Source organism: Staurois parvus, unplaced genomic scaffold (assembly GCF_062004578.1).
Source record: "Staurois parvus isolate SC_StPar_1 unplaced genomic scaffold, SC_StPar_1.0 ptg000169l, whole genome shotgun sequence".
NCBI classification, from domain to species: domain Eukaryota; kingdom Metazoa; phylum Chordata; class Amphibia; order Anura; family Ranidae; genus Staurois; species Staurois parvus.
In genome coordinates, this window is record NW_028317965.1 from 7447857 (window position 1) to 7468819 (window position 20963).

Below are 20963 nucleotides of genomic sequence, written 5' to 3' on the forward strand. Positions count from 1 at the left end.
TGTCGGACAGCTGTGGAGGGAGGAAACATCCCCTGTCCACCCTCACAGCTAGTCTTATACAGCACATAGGAAAATGGGACAAAATACTATTTGGGGGGGGGGGGGTGGCGTGGCGTTAATAAAACTGGAGAGTGCAAAATCTGGTGCAGCTCTGCATAGAAACCAGTCGGCTTCCAGGTTTTATTGTGAAAGCTTAATTATACAAGCTGAAGTTAGAAGCTGATTGGCTACCATGCACAGCTCCACCAGATTCTGAGTCCTCCAGTTTTAGCAACTCTCACTCTATATGTACTTGTTTCCTGGAGAACAAAACACATAAAAGTATCTAAAGGGGGCCCCATGAGATGCCCCTGGTACCTTTTTCATAGGCTTTTTTGAGTTTAGGCAAGGACACAGGGGCCCCATGATCCTCTATCGCCCGGGGGCCCCATGCGTTGTCAGTCCGCCCCTGCATGTGAGTGTATGGTACATAATAAAGAAGTTATTGTGTTGTGGAGGATCCACATAACCCTTAATACTCGTATATAGCTCTTTTGCTAGTAGGAGGTAAAAATAGGAGAGCATGTTTAAAAGATAAAAAAACAAAAACATAATAAAGTTTCTATATTGAGACCAATATATTTATGCATTTTAACCAGCAACTATAAAAATAAACTTAGAAAGTATATATATAAAACTATTAAAATAAAAATCAATGGGACTATTTAAAAAAACAAAACAAAAAACAACGTTCCTACTTCAAAGAGGCTCCTATGCGTGCACTCCTGAGCTGGGCTGTGTGTGTCCATAGACACACACAGTACCGATAAAGCATGTCCACACTCCCTCCTCACAGGCGTTTGCATATGGCTCCTGTTAGTGTCTCCTGTGAGAGGAGCTGAGACAGTGCTGGATTGGTGAGAGGAGTCAGGTAAGTGTTTATGGACTGGGGGTGTAGGATCGGTACTTGGGTGGGGTTTTTTTTGTTTTGTTTTGTTTTTTTATTATTTTTTTTTACCTTTTTAAAGTGATACTAAAGCTAAAAACGTTTTTTATCTAACTGTATTTCTTTCATCGAGGTAAAAAAAGTTTTCTATTTCTCTGCACCCCCCCCCCCCTTCCCTGTTTAAAGGGAAAGAGAGGGGAGAATCGATCTGGCACTGTGCATGGCTGCATTGTCTATTGTCAATTCACTTACCTTTGCTCCGCGCGTTCCTCTCGCCGTGTTCCCGCGCCGTTCCGGTGTAGCAAGAAAATCTGTCTCCTATGAGGATCTGTCCCCCTCAACGTATCTGCGCATGTGCCGGAGATCGCCGATCGGCTGCTAATGCCTGAAACTGGCACATGCGCAGATACGTCGAGGGGGACAGATCCTCATAGGAGACAGATTTTCTTGCTACACCGGAACGGCGCGGGAACACGGCGAGAGGAACGCGCGGAGCAAAGGTAAGTGAATTGACACAGGGGGGACTTGGGGACTTAATATGGGGGATGAATTACTATATGGGGGATGAATTACTATGGGGGATGAATTACTATATGGGGAATGAATTACTATGGGGGATTAATTACTATATGGGGGATGAATTACTATGGGGGATTAATTACTATAGGGGGGATTAATTACTATATGGGGGATGTATTTTCAGTTTTAAAAATGTGGCTCTCAAAATAAATTTCAATCGTGGTTTTGGCGAGATTTGGCTCCGTTGAAAAAAAAGGTTGCCCACCACTGGTCTAGGCGAAGCGGAAGTTGTCCTCCTCCCTCCCTCCCTGTAGTCTTCTGTGACATGTCCCAGAAGACTACAGCGCCATTCACAAAGCGCAGCGCTTCTCACGCATGAGCAGTAGGCACCCGGCTGTGAAGCCGCAAGCTGTCACAGCCGGGTGCCCACACTAAAGATGCCGGCGCCAGAGAGAGAAGACGACCGATGAAAACAGCAGTGGTGAGGACACCGGTGGACCGAGGGACAGGTAAGTGGTTGTATTTTAAAAGTCAGCAGCTACAGTTTTTTTAGCTGCTGACTTTTTTTTTTTCAACTGGAACTCCACTTTAATAACACCTTAATGTAAAGAATGCTTTAAAAGAGAAAAAAAAAATTTGACTTTAGAACCGCTTTTATTAATTTTTTTTTTTTTACATTCTATATTACTACAGTGCAAAAACACAGCAAATCTGCTTTTTCCACAAATCACTGCAACCCACCGGAAGGTAGCATTACAGGGTAGTTAGAAAACCATTATTTTCTGTTTGTCCTTGCTGGACTGGCGTGAATCAAGTGCAGGGGAAAAAAAAAAAAAGTCAATCCCCTCCGTAATGTGAAGGAGTCCTAAGGCTAGGTTCACATCTGTGCGGGTGGTGCCGCTGCGGATCTGCACGAAAATCCATGCGGCTGCACCACCCACACAGAGAAATGCGGACCCGTGGGCCGGTGCCATTACTTCTAAAGGCACGTCGCCCGCACTGGAAAACACAACCAGACTGGGAACCGAGGTTCCTGTGTGGGCTGCGTTTTCGGAAGAAGTGCAGGTACTTCTTCCCTGTGTGTCACGGGCACGGGAGTCTATTCAAATGAATGGGCTCTTGTGCCCATTCAAAACGCGTCCCGCATGGCCGCATATGTGTGAACCGGGGGCTAAGACCTCATTCAGATAAGGCATACTACAGTGTACACCAGTGCGAGGGTCATGCTTACCCATACAGGGATCGCACAGTTGTTGCATGCATCCCTGTGCAGACCATTCGTGTAAAAATGGGATGCAGCAGCTGCATGAACACAGACGCTGCTCCAAATTCGACAATGGTGTGGGTGTGCGGACCTGAATGCACACTGTCTGCATTCACAGCTGAATCTCAAATTGGGAGCATCATCTGTGTCTGTGCTGCTGCAGCATCCCAATTGACATGAATGGGACTGTCTGCAAAGGGACGCATGCAACACCTGTGTATCCCTGTTTGGTGTACATGGCCCTCGCACTGGAGTATGCCTGGTTGAACGAGGCCTAGCACATCAGTCATTGTTTTTATGAGTCCCCCCTGTAACATGCACACTGTTGGCAGTTACCTTAGCTAACATCTACTAAACAATAAAACATAAGTTTGGGGTGGACTGACCCTTCATCTTCAGAATCTCCGATGCTGAAATCTCTGCACCTAAATAATCTACACACCCAAGGCTTTTTCAGTGAGTTCCTATTCTCCTTGTTGAACATTTAACTTACTCCATCAGGCTAGGTTCACATATGTGCGGGTGGTGCCGCTGCGGACCCGCACAAAAATCACCAACACAGAAGAATGCGGACCCGTGGGCAGGTGCCATTAATTCTAATGGCACGCCACCTGCGCTCGAAATCGTACAGTTCCCGTGCGGGCTGCAGTTTCCAAAGAAGTGCAGGGACTTCCCTGCATGTCCCGGGGCACGGGAGTCCATTTAAATGAATGGGCTGTCGTGCACACGGCACGCACGGCCGCATATATGTGAACCAGGGGTAATACAGATAATGTCACTGGGGGAATAGAAATAGCTGTTTTAGCAAAAGGGATCAGACAATCAGTGAAGAGAACCAAGATCTGAAGCAGGAACGAATATTGGTTTTGGCTGCACTGACCCTCTCTAGTATATCACCTTTTATTGAGGGTGGTTAATTTTTGCAAAATTGTTTTCAAATTCCTATATAGAGTATTAGTACTATACAGTAACCTCTAGATCAGCCTTTGGCCCCTTTTACATGCACGTTCTGATTGGGTCTGCCTGTCTGTTTTTCAGGTAGACCCAATTGGAACCTCTATTCTCCTCTATGGAGCGGTGGGTGTAAACTGACATTTCTACGTTTTACACCTGCCGACATCCAATCCGATCTGATTCACCAAAAAAAAGACAGATGAGGATCCGTTCCCCTTCCGCCCATTGGATCAGACAGCGGTTGTATGAAAACGGACAGGTGGTCCATTTCCATCCAACTGCCAATAGAGGACAGTTGGCTGGGTCAGTGTCTGCTCTGCATAAGTGGAGCAGATACGGACCTGTCATCCGCTTGCTCAGGAGGGATCAGCAGAAAGATCCCCTGCTGATCAAGTGGATCCGCTGACGGGTCCGCTCCGTGTGAACGGGGCCTTTCTCAACCTTTTAACATGGAGGAACCCTTGAAGCCACTTTCCAGTCTCAAACAACTCCTGCTAAAAACTCCTATATCTACAGCTCACAGTACATTTGAGTGATGGTCACTGGGAAGGAAGCTCTTTATATTTCTGGTCATTGGGAATAATCCCACTGTACAGAGAGATAAAACGATTATTGGTGTCAGTGGTTACCTATATGAGAAGCAGGAATTGGCTATTTCTCAAGGAACCCTTGACAACCTTCAGAAGAACCTTAGGGTTCCATGGAACCCTGGTTGAAAACAGCTGTTCTAGATTTTCACAATCCACATTATCAGTCTTTCTGGGTGGTAGCCTTGTTAACCTCGGAATCTTTGCCTGATTCGCTGTCACTGTCTGTTTAACAAAACTTTATTTGTGGTTGTCAATAAATTGCTTAACGGCCATCTTCATGATCATTATAGGACTTGAAGCACTGTTCCAAAAATGTTAACAAACATATGGAGAAAGCACAGTCTTCATTCTATACCTGTGCTATGGGAATCCGATCACTGCAATCATGCTTGTGCTAGAATGTCTGTACAGGACTGTATTATAATAAAATGTGTTATCCCATAATGAGAACAGTGGTGCCTGATTTTCTCTTCTGCAGCATGGGTAGTGCTGCCATGTTTGGTCTGGCAAAATAGGATACATAGGGTAGAGTAGGAGACTGCCTCAGACTGTATTTGATGAGCCTATGTTGGTGGTATTAACCACTTCCCGCCTGTAGGATTTCATATGATGCCCTGGACTTGAAGTGGAGATATCCGGATGATGCCTGCCACCACATCTAAGGTATGGTAAGCTGCAATATATTGAATTTTGGGTTTATTACCGCACTAAAAATGCTGTGGCCATGAAGCAAAGCATCTGTACGGCCCCATTTGGCTGTGCTGGGCAAAGGACAGGCCTGGTGGGTGCCCAGGGGGCAAAAAAACACGGCTCAGCTGCCCATTTGTACCATTTCTTGCCAGCCGCAGGTCTGAAAGAGATCCAGAAGAGGCCCAAGATCTACCAACAAGTATTTAGTATACGGGCCTGCTTGATATTATACAAACTCATTGCATAGTGTAGGTAAATTCATCATACCACACAGATTATTTGCTCGGATTGTTATGTGTATGGTGACACCCCCCAAAAAAAAGATACAGATGGTTAAAAAAACTGCCAGGCTTTTAACCCTTCTTTACTCCATCCAAAATTAACATGTTACTAAACCCAGGACCCTGCATTCCCTATATCTGGTCTCCCCGGACCCCGCATTCACTATATCTGGTCTCCCCGGACCCCGCATTCACTATATCTGGTCTCCCCAGACCCTGCATTCACTATATCCGGTCTCCCCAGACCCTGCATTCTCTATATCCGGTCTCCCCGGACCCTGCATTCACTATATCCGGTCTCCCCGGACCCTGCATTCACTATATCCGGTCTCCCCGGACCCTGCATTCACTATATCCGGTCTCCCCGGACCCCGCATTCACTATATCCGGTCTCCCCAGACCCTGCATTCTCTATATCCGGTCCCCCCGGTCCCTGCATTCACTATATCTGCTCTCCCCGGACCCTGCATTCACTACATCTGGTCTCCCACGGTACACACAACATGGAAATGCAAATTATTTCAGTAAATATAAACTGCTAAATACCTTTTCTCAGCAGCAGTATATAGCAGTCTTGTGACTTCTATCAGTGTCCAGCAAAGCACTGGTTGCAGCTTGTAGGAGGAGTTTTCATTCTGTTTTGACTGTCCTAGGAAGCTGCATGACCCATGACCTCTGGGCAATACTGATTGGCCCTGTGCTGATCACATGCTCTCTCCCAAAGAAAAAAAAACAAAAACTCTCTAGCAATACACAAAACTGAGCATGTGCAGCTTGCCTCCCGAGGCTCTGCTCTCTGGAGATAGATTGGGGACAGTATAAGGGGAGGATTAGAGAAGACAGGATCAAACAGCTTTTTTTTACTCAATGCAGAGGATTGCAGAGGATTAGAGTCTTCTCTAATCCTCCCCTTATACTGTCCCCAATCTATCTCCAGAGAGCAGAGCCTCGGGAGGCAAGCTGCACATGCTCAGTTTTGTGTATTGCTAGAGAGTTTTTGTTTTTTTTTCTTTGGGAGAGAGCATGTGATCAGCACAGGGCCAATCAGTATTGCCCAGAGGTCATGGGTCATGCAGCTTCCTAGGACAGTCAAAACAGAATGAAAACTCCTCCTACAAGCTGCAACCAGTGCTTTGCTGGACACTGATAGAAGTCACAAGACTGCTATATACTGCTGCTGAGAAAAGGTATTTAGCAGTTTATATTTACTGAAATAATATGCATTTCCATGTTGTGTGTACCGTGGGAGACCAGATATAGTGAATGCAAGGTCCGGGGAGACCAGATGTAGTGAATGCAGGGTCCGGGGAGAGCAGATATAGTGAATGCAGGGTCCGGGGAGACCAGATATAGTGATTGCAGGGTCCGGGGAGACCGGATATAATGAGTGCAGGGTCCGGGGAGACCAGATATAGTGATTGCAGGGTCCGGGGAGACCGGATATAATGAGTGCAGGGTCCGGGGAGACCGGATATAGTGAATGCAGGGTCCGGGGAGAGCGGATATAGTGAATGCAGGGTCCAGGGAGAGCGGATATAGTGAATGCAGGGTCCGGGGAGAGCGGATATAGTGAATGCAGGGTCCGGGGAGACCGGATATAGTGAATGCAGGGTCCAGGGAGACCGGATATAGTGAATGCAGGGTCCTGGGAGACCAGATATAGTGAATGCAGGGTCCGGGGAGACCAGATATAGTGAATGCAGGGTTTGGGGAGACCGGATATAGTGAATGCAGGGTCCTGGATATAGTGAACTTAGGGTCCGGGGAGACCGGATATACTGAACGCAGCGTCCGGGGGGACCGTATATAGTGAACGAAGGGTCCGGGGGGACCAGATATAGTGAACGCAGGGTCCGGGGGGACCAGATATAGTGAACGCAGGGTCCGGGGGGACCGGATATAGTGAACGCAGGGTCCGGGGAGAGCGGATATAAGGAACGCAGGGTCCGGGGAGACCGGATATAGTGAACGCAGGGTCTGGGGAGAGCGGATATAGTGAACACAGGGTCCGGGGAGAGCGGATATAGTGAACGCAGGGTCCGGGGAGAGCGGATATAGTGAACGCAGGGTTCGGGGAGACCGGATATTGTGAATGCAGGGTCTGGGGTTTACGAACACTTCAACAGGGACGACTCTACAGCAGGGGCAGACTGACCATTTGGAAACTCGCGCACAGCCTGAGGGCCCAGGGTCAGTAAGGGGCCCCATGAGATGCCCCTGCTACCTTTTTCATAGGCTTTTTTGAGTTTGGGCAAGGACACAGGAGCCCCATGATCCCCTATTGCCCGGGGGCCCCATACGTTGTCAGTCCGCCCCTGCTCTACAGTGTTATGCTAGAACAATGTGTGGTACAATAAAGTTTGTTGAGGGGGAAAAAAAAAAAAAGCATCCTGCACCCGGAAGTGCTGAGCTGTCGCTCTGTGAAGCCGGTTCGCCTCCTCCCGGAAGAGACGTGGCGTGTCCGGCGGAGTCCGCGCCGCTCAGCGATGTGATTGGCCGGGAGGAGCAGCATTGGTGTGCAGCCAGTCCGGGGGAAGAGGATGAGCAGGGGAAAGCGGGCTGGGAGTGGTGCTCCGCTCTTGGTCACCCTGTGCGGGCTGCTCCCGCTGTGCTATGGAGGGAGGACTCTGCCGGCCCTCAGCGATGACATCCCATTCCGACTCAACTGGCCGGGACCGGACTTCTCGCTGGTCAGTCTGCTGGGGTTAGGGTCACATGACACAGGGTCTGTATGGGGTCTTGGTTTGGGGTGGGGAGAAATCACGTGACACCGGAATTTGGGGGTGCAGCACTAATCTCTGCATGGACATTTCCGGTTCTGCATGTGTGCCCTGGAAATGCCTCCCAGGAATACTCCTGGCTATAAAGAAGCGCTGAGCTCAGACTTGTCTGCCATAGTGTGCGCCACTTTTAGGAGGCTGAGTGCTGGCGTTTCCAGGCTACGCGGGGGAGGAGCTCTCCGGCGTATTGGAGGAATGGGGAACCGAGCGCCGTCATAGAACGGAGAATAAAAAAGTTAAATTGCCATTGCAGCCATATCTCCCATTTATTTCCACCCAGTCATCCCACCAATCCAACCTCTCCTTGTCCAATCAGAACGCTTTATATCCATGAAAAGAAATACAAGGCGATATGTGAATGGAGCAGTGCTGAGTGCGTGAACGCCTGTGATGGCGGTGATCGGCCGGGTCATGTGCCGAATTGCTTCCCACGGGGAGGGGGGGTGTTCTATGTTTAATGGATACAAGGAGTTTTCTGATTGGATGAGTAGCTGGGAAGTCACGCTGTGATCACCAGCATGTCCAATCAGAGAAAAGAATACCAGGCACTCCATGAATGGTGGCAGCGCTGAGCGGGTGGTTACTGTGCACAGAGGAAGTCATTTGGCACAGGCCCAGAAAATAGCCGTGATCAGCGCCAGCTACTACAGGGATTGGCAGTTCAAGTCATGCAGACTTCCATTGTGCCAAGCTGGACTTATAGAACTATGAATGTCATACAGATTGTCCCTGGAGGTCAGCTTTACAATGACTTCAGGGGGTCATCCCAGCAAACCTCCATCACAGAAAGGAGGCATATCCACCACTATATAGATAACCCACCACTGACCACCAATCAGGGTCATTGAGAGAATTTTCTGCTTTCAGGTGTGACGGGGGTCACTTTGGGTGGGGGGCCCATGGAACCCAGCTCAATTTGGAGAGGTGGGGAGTCCCCTGTCTTAGCTCCCCATATCCCTATTATGTGTAAGTCACCCTGTGCCTGTTAGGGGTACAGGGTGATCTGTCCTAATATTGGGGTGGGGGGTTGTTGATTGTTTAATGCCATGTGGTTGCATCCCATTGTTCTATTGTGAGTCTCTTGTTGCTAAGTGTAGATTGCCCCACCCTGTGTCATTATGCAGGGAGGGGGGATTGCCCTCTGAGTGTGTAAAAAGCCAGTTCGAGTTTCAAATAGAGTTCCGTGCTCAGACAGACGGGTGTCGTCTAGTCTTGTATGGTCTGCTGTAATGTCTGTGGTCGGTGTTCGGACAGGGAAGCGGGAGGCTAACGGAAGTACCCAAGTGCAGTCTGGGGTCGCTTCCGTTACATCAGAGAACCTTTCTAAAATTCACTAGGTAGTCAGTGGGAAGAATGCCCCTTGCATTGGTGCTCAGTGGGAGGAATGCCCCTTGCATTGGTGCTCAGTGGGGTGGAATGCCCCTTGCATTGGTGCTCAGTGGGGTGGAATGCCCCTTGCATTGGTGCTCAGTGGGGTGGAATGCCCCTTGCATTGGTGCTCAGTGGGGTGGAATGCCCCTTGCATTGGTGCTCAGTGGGGTGGAATGCCCCTTTGCATTGGTGCTCAGTGGGGTGGAATGCCCCTTGCATTGGTGCTCAGTGGGGTGGAATGCCCCTTGCATTGGTGCTCAGTGGGGTGGAATGCCCCTTGCATTGGTGCTCAGTGGGGTGGAATGCCCATTGCATTGGGTGGGAAGAAAGCTTTGAACTTCTAGATGCCTTCCCAGAGCCCCAGTAGGAAATTAAAGTGTTGGGCATCAAATTTGGTCCTGGTGACTATGGTCATCAAAATTTCGAAAGCAGGTTGGTGGATGCCAAAGTAGTATGCTGGAAGTAATGGAGGCTTTCCTTGAGGGAAAGGGTTGACTTTATCAAAATTTAGCTGATCCCGATCTTTTTATAGGTCAGCTTCATCTGTATCTTGCCGGGATCTCTCTATGCAAGGGTCTACAGCTGTTTTTTTTTCAATTGATATGGGGAAATAGGCTGAACCTGATCAAACGCAATGTAACTTACCTGTCCAGGTGGGAGTGTGGCCTAAGAATGGTCAATCGGATAGTTTACTTTTCTTTGCAATTTGTAAAGTACAATCTTGGTAATATGTTAGCAGAGACCCCGCCTGGATGGGTGGGCATGTTTCATTCTTGGTTTAAGCCTTTTCTTGCGTTACTGGGAAGATGGCAGGCCAGTGAAAAGTCTGAGAGTCCAACATGGCAAGCTCCCGGCTTATGTTACCCCGTGTCTGACAATACTTCAGCAGTGGCAAGTGACAGGAAGCTTATGGAGGAGAGGATTTTGGCTTCTGCTTTTCAGTGTGTCGCTGGCCTTAAAGGATTGACTTGGCTCTGTAATGAGGGAGGGGTTGTGTTTAATTCAGACAGAATCCCTTTGAAGTTCAGGGATCAATCCTAGCTCACTTTCCATGGAGGGCTCTATGTGGGAGGGAACCTGAAGCACCTCCCTGTGGATGGTTGGGATTGTCCTAGAGCAGAATGTGTTGGTAAAGTGGCATCTATGGACCACTTCCTGCTCCAATGTCCCTTTTAACATAGATGTGTATAAAAGGGTGGGGAGGGTTCTAGGCATCTTCTTTCTCTATCGCACGAGTTCTGTGGAGTGGGTGTATGGGGCATTCCTGACTTACTAAGATTTTGATTTGGAAACTCTGTTTCTAGTTAGTATAGTTGTTTAAGTTACTTCACATGGAATGCGCGGTGTCAGATTACCCTGCGGAAGAAAGTTCTCCCTTGAGATGGTGGTGCACGATATTCTGGATGAGGTTTTGAAGATTCGGGTTCTTGAGAACGGCAAGGAGCCTCAAGCGGCCTGGATAAGGACATGAATATCAGACCTGCCTATGGTGAACTGTCTATCTCTGGGTGAGGGGCTCTTTTCTTATGCTGTTCTTTTCATTCCCTTTGATTTTGTTGGTTAAGATCTTCTTCTTTTTGAAGAAGGGATGCATGCATAATGGGGGCGGGGTTGTTTCTTGACGGTTTGATGTCTGATGTAGTGATGCGAGTCTTGGTAAGATTTATTTCCCCCAGTAATGACCAGTTCATTTATGAGAGTTTTGCTATAAAGCCATCTTTTGTTTGCCAGCAGATTTGCTATATTTATTTTCTTTTTTTTGTGTATATAATTATGTATATTCTGTATATGGATTTTATGTTTGATTGCAAGACTTTTAATAAAAAAAATAAATGCTCCTTACATTGGTGGTCAGTGGGAAGAATGCTCCTTACCTTGATGGTCAGTGGGAAGAATGCTCCCTACATTGGCGGTCAGTGGGAAGAATGCTCCCTACATTGGCTGTCAGATGAAAGAATGCTCCCTAAGTTGGGGGTCACTGGGAAGAATGCTCCCTACGTTGGGGGTCACTGGGAAGAATGCTCCCTACGTTGGGGGTCACTGGGAAGAATGCTCCCTACGTTGGGGGTCACTGGGAAGAATGCTCCCTACGTTGGGGGTCACTGGGAAGAATGCTCCCTACGTTGGGGGTCACTGGGAAGAATGCTCCCTACGTTGGGGGTCACTGGGAAGAATGCTCCCTACATTGGGGGTCACTGGGAAGAATGCTTCCTACGTTGGGGGTCACTGGGAAGAATGCTCCCTACGTTGGGGGTCACTGGGAAGAATGCTCCCTACGTTGGGGGTCACTGGGAAGAATGCTCCCTACGTTGGGGGTCACTGGGAAGAATGCTCCCTACGTTGGGGGTCACTGGGAAGAATGCTCCCTACGTTGGGGGTCACTGGGAAGAATGCTCCCTACGTTGGGGGTCACTGGGAAGAATGCTCCCTACGTTGGGGGTCACTGGGAAGAATGCTCCCTACGTTGGGGGTCACTGGGAAGAATGCTCCCTACGTTGGGGGTCACTGGGAAGAATGCTCCCTACGTTGGGGGTCACTGGGAAGAATGCTCCCTACGTTGGGGGTCACTGGGAAGAATGCTCCCTACGTTGGGGGTCACTGGGAAGAATGCTCCCTACGTTGGGGGTCACTGGGAAGAATGCTCCCTACGTTGGGGGTCAGTGGAAACAATGCTCCCTACGTTGGGGGTCAGTGGGAAGAATGCTCCCTACGTTGGGGGTCAGTGGGAAGAATGCTCCCTACGTTGGGGGTCAGTGGGAAGAATGCTCCCTACGTTGGGGGTCAGTGGGAAACAATGCTCCCTACGTTGGGGGTCAGTGGGAAACAATGCTCCCTACGTTGGGGGTCAGTGGGAAACAATGCTCCCTACGTTGGGGGTCAGTGGGAAACAATGCTCCCTACGTTGGGGGTCAGTGGGAAACAATGCTCCCTACGTTGGGGGTCAGTGGGAAACAATGCTCCCTACGTTGGGGGTCAGTGGGAAACAATGCTCCCTACGTTGGGGGTCAGTGGAAACAATGCTCCCTACGTTGTGGGGTCAGCAGGAAGGATTATGGTTCTGGGACTATGGAGGCACCATTATGTGGCATGCCAATCATCCACAGCTCAAGAAACCCCTGGAAACCTCTGGAGGAACCCTGATTGATAATGGTTGACTTAGATGCAGCAACTAGGCTATGTGTTGTACAACAGTAGTCAGGGATTATAGACCGGTACAGGTTAAATTATTTTGTATGTGCATAGTAACATTGAAGCATGAGATACAAAACTACAAAGGACGGATTAGATACGAAGTACAGTAATAAAACAACTAAATCCGTCAACATGACAAATTTGAGGCCCAAATGCCCCCCAACATGTTGAGGTCCTTTGTCAAGGAGGTCCTTCTTGACAAACGGGGCTTAATCACCCCCAAAACCGTAGATGTTTGGGCTAAAATGTTGTCACGCTGTCTGACATTTCTTATTCCAGCCATGACCCTTGGTATGTTTTATTACTGTACTTTGTATCTAATTTGTTCTTTGCAGCCATTTTGTATCTCATGCTTCACTGATACTATGTACACGTATGATCCTTTGTATATGTTTTGTAATCCCTGACTACTGTCATACAAAAAACAACATATTTCGTACATCTAAATTGTAGTGCATGTTGTAACTTTAAGCTACAATCAGATACACCTGTTAACCACTTAAGTCCCAGGCTTTGTTTTATAATGACTCTTGTGCTGAGTCAGCAGAGACAGGGAGCGCAGGAAGTTTTCAACTCTCAAGATTTCTGTGCGCATCATCAGTGTTTTTTGCACTTATTGAAAAGCTATAACTAGGGATGCATGGATATATTGGCCACCGAAAATTATAATAGGGTTACAAGTGTACAATCCAAACGCACAGGTTCCCGCATTAAAAATGGCGGTGTGTATAAGTATGTGCTGCAGCGACCGTCGGCTGGAACCGAACAGAATCAGCAAGGGAGAATGTCACCAGCACACCGAGGATCACCAATATGGTTCCAAAGGTTTTAATGGACGATCGCATAGTTACAGCAAGAAAATGTTTTAGAGTCTCGCAGGACCCCTTCATCAGGCATGTGACAAAGCCTTTGTCACATGCCTGATGAAGGGGTCCTGTGAGACTCCGAAACGTTTCCTTGCTGTAACTGTGATGGTTGATTAAAAGTTTTGGACCCATATTGGTGATCCTCGGTGTGCTGGTTATAATAGGGCTATTGAAATTTTCCCGATAGAAAAAAAAAAAAAAAAGTGCCGATATTGGCATGATGCATCCCATAGACTTCCATTCAAAATCGCACTCCATAGACTTCAGTGCAAAATTCATCCTGGTGACTTCAATGCAAAATCGCATCCCCATAGACTGCAGTGCAAAAATCATGTCCCCTAGTGACTTCAATGCAAAAGCGCCAGCCACATTAATTAGATTTGTTTTAAAAATGTAAACTGTCCGTTCAGTCACTTTTTTTTTTTTTTTTTTTTTAAGTGCATCCTGACTTTTCGGTACCAGAATTCTCATTTTGTTTTCTAGGTATAACAAAACTTTCAATAGTGTATTTAGCAAGCCTAAAGGAAACAGATAAGAGAAATTAATTGTTCGGTTTTACACATATTTTAATTACTTCAGTTTCAGCCTGTAATATAATTTTGAGACATAACTTTCTTTTGCTATTTAATTATCACTGCGTTTTTTTTTGTTTTTTCATTTTTGCTATATAAAGCAATCATTCTCAACTAGGGTTCCTCCAGAGGTTGCTACTCTGGCTGGTTAAACTCCTATTTGATGATGCCTGCATAGTTTCGAGTCCGATGCCACATGTCAGAGCCAGCTGAATTATTATTATTATACAGTATTTATAAAGCGCCAATAGTTCACTCAGCGCTGTACATTACAAAGGGGGACAGAACATGTGACAATACCAATACAATGCAAAACATGAGGGGATCGAGGGCCCTGCTCTTTCGAGCTTACAATCTAGGAGGGAGGCGATGGTGGCACAGGAGGAGATAGCTGTGGGGGATGGAGTGGTAGGAAGAGTGGAGGAGGTCGGCAGGTTAGCAGGGGGTGGGGTAGGCTTCCCTGAAGAGATGGGTTTTCAGGGTGCGCCTAAAGGAGAGGAGAGTAGGTGATAATCTGATGGGTTGGGGCAGGGAGTTCCAGAGGATGGGTGACACCCTGGAGAAGTCCTGGAGGCGGGCATGGGAGGAGGAGACCAGGAAACTAGAGAGAAGGAGGTCTTGTGAGAAGCGGAGTGTGCGTGTTGGGTGGTACTTGGATATTAGGTCAGTGATGTAGTTCGGGGCAGTATGGTGGACGGCTTTGTACGTCAGTGTTAGGATTTTGAATTTGATCCGTTGCGCAATCGGAAGCCAATGGAGGGATTGGCAGAGGGGGGTGGCGGAAATGGAGCAGTTGGAAAGGTGAATGAGTCTGGCAGCCGTATTCAGGATCGACTAAAGCGGGGATAGCCAGCGGCGAGGCAGACCAGTGAGGAGGGAGTTGCAGTAGTCGAGTCGTGATATGATGAGGGAGTGGATGAGCTGTTTAGTGGTTTCTGGGGTTAGGAACGTGCGGATTTTGGTGATATTGCGGAGGTGGAGTCTGCATGAGTTTGTTAAAGATTGGACTTGGGGCTGGAAGGATAGGTTGGAGTCCAGAATGACACCAAGTACTCTGGCCTGCGGGGCGGGTTTGATGGTGGCGTTGTTGGATGTGATGGAGAAGTCAATGGGGGGTGGGGTCCGGGCTGGGGGGAAGACAAGAAACTCGGTTTTGGAGAGGTTCAGTTTAAGGAAGTGGAGCGACATCCAGTCTGATATGTCGTTCAGTAGGTGTGTGATTCGGGCTGAGACCGAGGGGGTGAGGTGGGGGGTTGAGAGATAGATTTGTGTGTCGTCGGCATAGAGGTGGTAGTTGAAGCCGTGAGAGTGTATGAGTTGGCCAAGGGAGGAGGTGTAGATGGAGAAGAGAAGGGGCCCGAGGACGGAGCCTTGAGGGACCCCAACAGAGAGAGGGAGTGAGGGGGAGGTGGTAGCATTATAGGTAACGCTGAAAGAGCGTTGTGACAGGTAGGATGAGATCCAGGAGAACAAGTTGTGTTTTTTTTTTTTTTTTTTTGCTGTCTGCAGGGGTGTGGAAATTGTTTTAAATACTGCTTTTCCAAGGGACTAAATCAGAGTCTACTTGTCTTGATAAAAAGAAAATAATAACTTTTGCCAAGATGGAAAATGTATGAAGGGTTTATTTATTTAATTTTTATTACAGGTACTTATATAGTGCTGTCAATTTATGCAGAGCTTCACATATATATTGTACATTCACATCAGTCCCTAACCCTCAAGGGGCGTACAATCTAAGGCCCCTAACTCACATTCATACATACACATACTAGGGCCAATTTAGAAAGGAGCCAATTAACCTACCAGCATGTCTTTGGAGTTTGGGAGGAAACCGGAGTACCCGGAGGAAACCCACGCAGGTACAAAGAGAACATGCAAACTCCAGGCAGGTGGTACCATGGTTTGGATTTAAACCAATGACCCTAATACTGCCAGGTGGAAGTGTTAACCATTTAGCCACTGTGCCGCCCACAGTTGTTCTTTTATTAGGCAGAGGTACTTTAAGGAATGTCTGGAACTTTTAAAAAATGAAAAGAGCTTTATGGCGACTTAAACTTTTAATGTTTTTTTTTTTTATTTTTTGCTAGAACATTTCTTAGAACCCCCCCCCCCCCCCAAGTGCTATATTTTTTTAAAAAGCAGAGGCCCTAGAGAATAAATTGGTGAGTGTTGCAATTTTTTTTGTCATGCGTGATTTGCGCAGCTGTTTTTCAAATGCAAGTTTTTTGCAAAAAAAAATACTTTATTGAATTTTAATGCTAAACAACACAGTACATAACTTAAATTTTTTGGTTAAATATAAAAGCGATAAATAGATACCAAATATGTCACGCTTTAAAATTGCGCACACCGTGCAACGGCAACAAACAAAATACATTTTTACTATCTTTAGGTGACATTTTAAAAGCCTTTACAGGTTGCCACTTTAGATTTACACAGGAGGTCTGGTGGTAGAATTACTGCCCGTGCCCCACGTGTGGGACGATTGCTATTTGCGTGCATGCAGGACCGACACATGCGTTCGCCTTTGCACGGGGGGAATGCCGTGGCAGAAGAGTTGGAGGCCAGTGGGTAGGCCAGCGGAGGTGTTGTAGTACAGCAGGGTGACGTTCCCCCCTTCTCCGGGTAGCCCTCCACCTCCAGGCTCCATGCTAACACCAAGGCAGCTGCCTAGAAGAACATGATCCACTCTGGGGCGGCCATCTCCCATTGTGAGCACTGTGACAGCCCAGCGGGGACACAAACATCTTTCATCATTTATTAACAGTGTCGATCCCTGGGGACACACGGGGGATACAGGATTTTCCTGGGCATTCTGTATGAGCAGAGAGAGCATTCCCCCCGTGTGTCCCCGGGGTTTGACACTGTCCCAACCATGAAATCCTGTATCGCCCTGTGTGTTCCCAAGGACCGGCATTATTATTTGTTGCCCCACATTTATGGAGTTAAGAGCTTTCAAGAAATCTTCAGCTTGAGCTCGCTTGTTTTCTCTGATTGCTTCAATGAGTCGGCACATGCGTAGTAGATGCAGACTTTCATGCCACACCGACACTGGGGCCTTTCCTGAAATGCGGAGAACACCTGGCTCTGACTGGCGGTGCTCTCCACCAATGGGTGGTAGGGGGTAGGACTGGACCAATGCACACCTCCCGCGATTGGAGATGAGGGAAGTCGTGATGTCAAGTTCACAGCCCCTGGTTTGCGCAGGACCGCTTCTTCCTGATCTGGCCAATAGGTAGAAAGCAGAGGAAGATGACGTAGGCTACTGGACAGCCCGTGGAAGGCGGCGAGGGGAACGAATTTTCCCTCCCGCTGCTTGTAAAATCCATCCAGTGGCTAGTTAGTCACTTGGATTGCTTTTATAAGAGAGAGCAGATGGTCAGCTCTAAACCGTGCGGCTTGCCTGGAGCAGGGTAAAATGGAAAACAAAACACCTTCTTGCCCGGTACCCGGAACTGCATGACCTGGGCGTCGGGCTTTAAGAATTGAACACCCCTATGTCTGTAATGCCCTGTACACACGATAACAATGTTGGACGAATGATCATCCGTTTTTTTGGAATGCTAGTCTCCATATTGAAAATGAAAAGGGTACTAAACATATTCTTGTACAAAAGAAAAAAATTTCAAAAGTGAAGTAATGTATTTGTATTAATATGACCTTAAAGCAATGAAGTGCAGCGCTTAACCAGGTGAAAAAGTCAATAAATAGGTAACCACAGTAAATCACTGCATAGATGCGAATTCCCACGGCCTCCACTCTGTCAAATAGTAGAAATGCGCACTCACCGGAAACGCATAGGTTATGCGCATGTGTGATTATGCATCACAGGCAATGGGAGCATCAGAGGTTAGGCAGCCAGGCATCTCCCTCATGGTGGGTCATCACAGACTCTTTGAATAGGAGGAGCTGTGCAGAGCGTGACGTCATTCCACTGCCGGAGCCACGAGGAGGCCCGGCGGCCATCACTACTAAGGAGAAAACACTTTTGCCATCCTGAGAGGAGATTCTTTTACAACACCTGGCTGACCTTAAGGGGACCCCTGGACCTATTCAAAGAGTCTGTGATGACCCACCATGAGGGAGATGCCTGGCTGCCTAACCTCTGATGCTCCCATTGCCTGTTATGCATAATCACACATGCGCATAACCTATGCGTTTCCGGTGAGTGCGCATTTCTACTATTTGACAGAGTGGAGGCCGTGGGAATTCGCATCTATGCAGTGATTTACTGCGGATACCTATTTATTGACTTTTTTACTTGGTTAAGCACTCACTGTGGTTACCTATTTATTGCTTTAAGGTCATATTGATATATTTTTGAGGCATTGTGGTTGCCTATAGTGTTCTAGCTGCTGACATTTTTAGAGAGCGCTCACTATCTTTTATAAATGTATTTGTATTGTATTTTCAGATTACTACTGCACTGATTAACCTCTTTGCGCCGGCGCCTCCCAGCCCTTAAAGAGTTTCAGAAGCCGGAAGGTGGGGTGGGGTTTTAGGGTCATGTGACCGCCGTGATTCGCCATCACGGCAGTCCCATGATCGGAAAAGGTCTTGATCGAAAGGGGAGATCGGGACCTTTCCAGGAGTCATTGACACGTGTTGGGAGCGCGCAGGGCGCACTTTCTCAGCACATATGAATTTTCTAATTGCACGCACATATGCGGCCGCACGCTGTCAAGACCCAGATGCCGAGAGGCGCATATTTGCATGCGATCAGCGTCAAGGGAATAAACAGCAATCGTACAATCTGGTATCGAACATTTTCGCACTTGTCCCTTCAGATATTGTCGCATGAATTGTCGTGATCTGCTCTTGAAAGCTGTGTACTAAAGATCAGATTGGACGATTGGTCCTTGTACGAAAAGTTTCAAACAATTTTCTTTTCCTGTGTACGGGCCACAAAGGTGGCATTTTAACCACCATTTGTAAGAGGGGCATTCTTACCACTGGCCACCATTGTAAGTGGGGCATTCTTACCACTGGCCACCATTGGAAGTGGGGCATTCTTACCACTGGCCACCATTGGAAGTGGGGCATTCTTACCACTGGCCACCATTGGAAGTGGGGCATTCTTACCACTGGCCACCATTGGAAGTGGGGCATTCTTACCACTGGCCACCATTGGAAGTGGGGCATTCTTACCACTGGCCACCATTGGAAGTGGGGCATTCTTACCACTGGCCACCATTGGAAGTGGGGCATTCTTACCACTGGCCACCATTGTAAGAGGGGCATTTTCCCCACTAACTGTCAATTAATTGTTTTTTGCTGGGGTTTTCAGAGATCTTAAAATAATTTCAAGGGTTGCCCTGGGGCAAAAAGGCTGAGAAGTGCTGGAATAAAAACCAATGTTTTTGAGGGAAAAAATCCTGTTTCCCTTTTCTGTCTTAAAGCACAGCCAGTAAAAATGCCATTACAGTATGAAAACACCTAAAAATACCCCTTTTGGCCAAGTAGTTATATACAGTGGGTAGATGGAGATGGGGGGGGTAAATATACAGGTCACATATAGACAGCATAGAAATGAGATGTATGGGGTGGAGGGGTGGGGTAAAAGTTACAATAAATGATCCCACAATCAATTAGAACTCCCCACCATAAATCAACTGCTGCTGATCCATCCATTCACAGATCATCATTGGTAAATACCCCCCCCCCCTTCCCCTTCTACTGTTGTGGCAGGAAAGGGAAGGCTGATCACATGGTACAGAGCAGCTCTGATCAGCTCTGTACATTGTGTTTTTGACCCAGGCTGTCTGACAGCTCAGATCACAGGTATTAACAAGTGACCACCTGTTTTGTAAACGGCACTGCAGAAATGCACGCCCACCACTCTGCTGTAGTGAAGTGGTGAAAAAATAAAAAAGACAACAGTTACCAACACTGACTGTTCTAAAGCTGCAGAAATATGCCACACTGTCCTGAGATTGAAATGTATTGTGACAAACATTTTTCTTACAGCCAACCACAGGAATTCCTTACAAGGAGGACAATTACATCATTATGACAACTGCTGATAAAGAGAAATACAAGTGTATGCTTCCGCTTACTGCCAGCGAAAGTCAGGTAACTACTCTATTGTCTGGGCTTTAACCACTTTCCCTCCTGGAAGATTTACCCCCTTCATGACCAGGCCATTTTTTTTGCTATTCAGCACTCCGCTACTTTAGATTGTAAGCTCCACGAGCAGCGCCCTCACATTCCTTCTGTACTGAAATGTATTGTAATTGTACTGTCTACCTTATATTGTAAAGCGCTGCGCAAACTGGCGCTATATAAATCCTGTATATTAATAATACTTTAACCCGTGTGCTGCCAGGTTTGTACGTTGTACGGACCTGACTTGGGGGGTGGGGGGGGTTTATACACAATCCAGTGGCTGCTGCCACTGGGATTGTCAATAAAACTGACCGGCAGGTGGAAGCAGTTGGACGGCAGTGCTGCCTCTTGATCGCTTCCACAGCCCCCAGTACCTGGCCGTTCCCCCTGCACGTGTGCGCTCCCGCCATGTATCCGTGCCCTGCTTGCCCATCTGCTAGCTGGGTGAGCGTCATGGTGGGTGGAGGAGAGTGGACGAACATCCACTCTCCTCTCCTTCTTTCTGTGACCCGGAAGGCGATGTGTGTGATGTCACTTCATGGTCACGGGTGTCACTTTCTCAGCTATCACAGCCAAGAAGCAATGTATTGCAATGCGGTCTGCGTTGCAATACGCTGAGTGGTGCCCAGAAGAGACATGTCAACACTGTACCCAAATTAATTTATATAATTTGTTTTCACACACATAGAGCTTTCTTTTGGTGGTATTTGGTCATCACTGGGTTTTATTTTTTGCGTTCTAAATGAAAAAAAAACGAATACTTCTTGCAGTAAAACATATCCAATAAAAAATAACATTTCTTCATCGTTTAGGTCAGAATGTATTCTGCTACATGTCTGTGGTTAAAAAAAAAA

At 47.4% G+C, this 20963-nt stretch overlaps 1 protein-coding gene across 1 annotated transcript in view; it reads left to right on the forward strand.

Annotated features, from left to right (window-relative positions):
- Positions 1-7641: 7641 nt before the first annotated feature.
- ERLEC1 (endoplasmic reticulum lectin 1) overlaps positions 7642-20963 on the forward strand; it is a 52719-nt gene continuing 39397 nt past the window's right edge. The window contains exons 1-2 of the mRNA XM_089676466.1: positions 7642-7913; positions 19972-20076. Coding sequence (XP_089532592.1) covers positions 7764-7913; positions 19972-20076 — 255 coding nt within the window. The 5' untranslated portion in view covers positions 7642-7763. The remainder of the gene's footprint in view (positions 7914-19971; positions 20077-20963) is intronic.